This window comes from Cystoisospora suis (genome assembly GCF_002600585.1).
Source record: "Cystoisospora suis strain Wien I chromosome Unknown contig_2639, whole genome shotgun sequence".
Lineage (NCBI taxonomy): Eukaryota > Apicomplexa > Conoidasida > Eucoccidiorida > Sarcocystidae > Cystoisospora > Cystoisospora suis.
The window spans coordinates 11027-11256 of record NW_027155437.1 but is presented as its reverse complement, the minus strand read 5'-3'; the positions used below and the strand labels follow the sequence as shown (position 1 = coordinate 11256).

General features: G+C 46.1%; 1 protein-coding gene across 1 annotated transcript in view; it reads left to right on the top strand.

Moving 5' to 3' along the window:
• Nucleotides 1–14: 14 nt before the first annotated feature.
• CSUI_005450 (dix domain protein) overlaps nt 15–230 on the top strand; it is a gene marked incomplete at its 5' end in the record, with an annotated part of 4770 nt that continues 4554 nt past the window's right edge. Inside the window, one exon of the mRNA XM_068065626.1 lies at nt 15–153. Coding sequence (XP_067922400.1) covers nt 17–153 — 137 coding nt within the window. The remainder of the gene's footprint in view (nt 154–230) is intronic.

Here is a 230-nt window from a genome sequence, read left to right as displayed (position 1 = left end):
GGGGGGGGGGTGTACATTCGTCTATTATGTAGTGACGACAGATGGAGACGACTTCCGGTCACCTAATGCTTTTCGAGTTCCGAAGAAAAGCACTCTTATCACTCTTGCAGATGTCCGAAGATACTTCCCTCTACCAGGAGCCTATCACTTCAGGTATACTTTGTCCACACATCATCTGGAGACAAAGAGAGAGAGAAACGGTTTCATATCTTGTATTGTCTCTCTCTCTC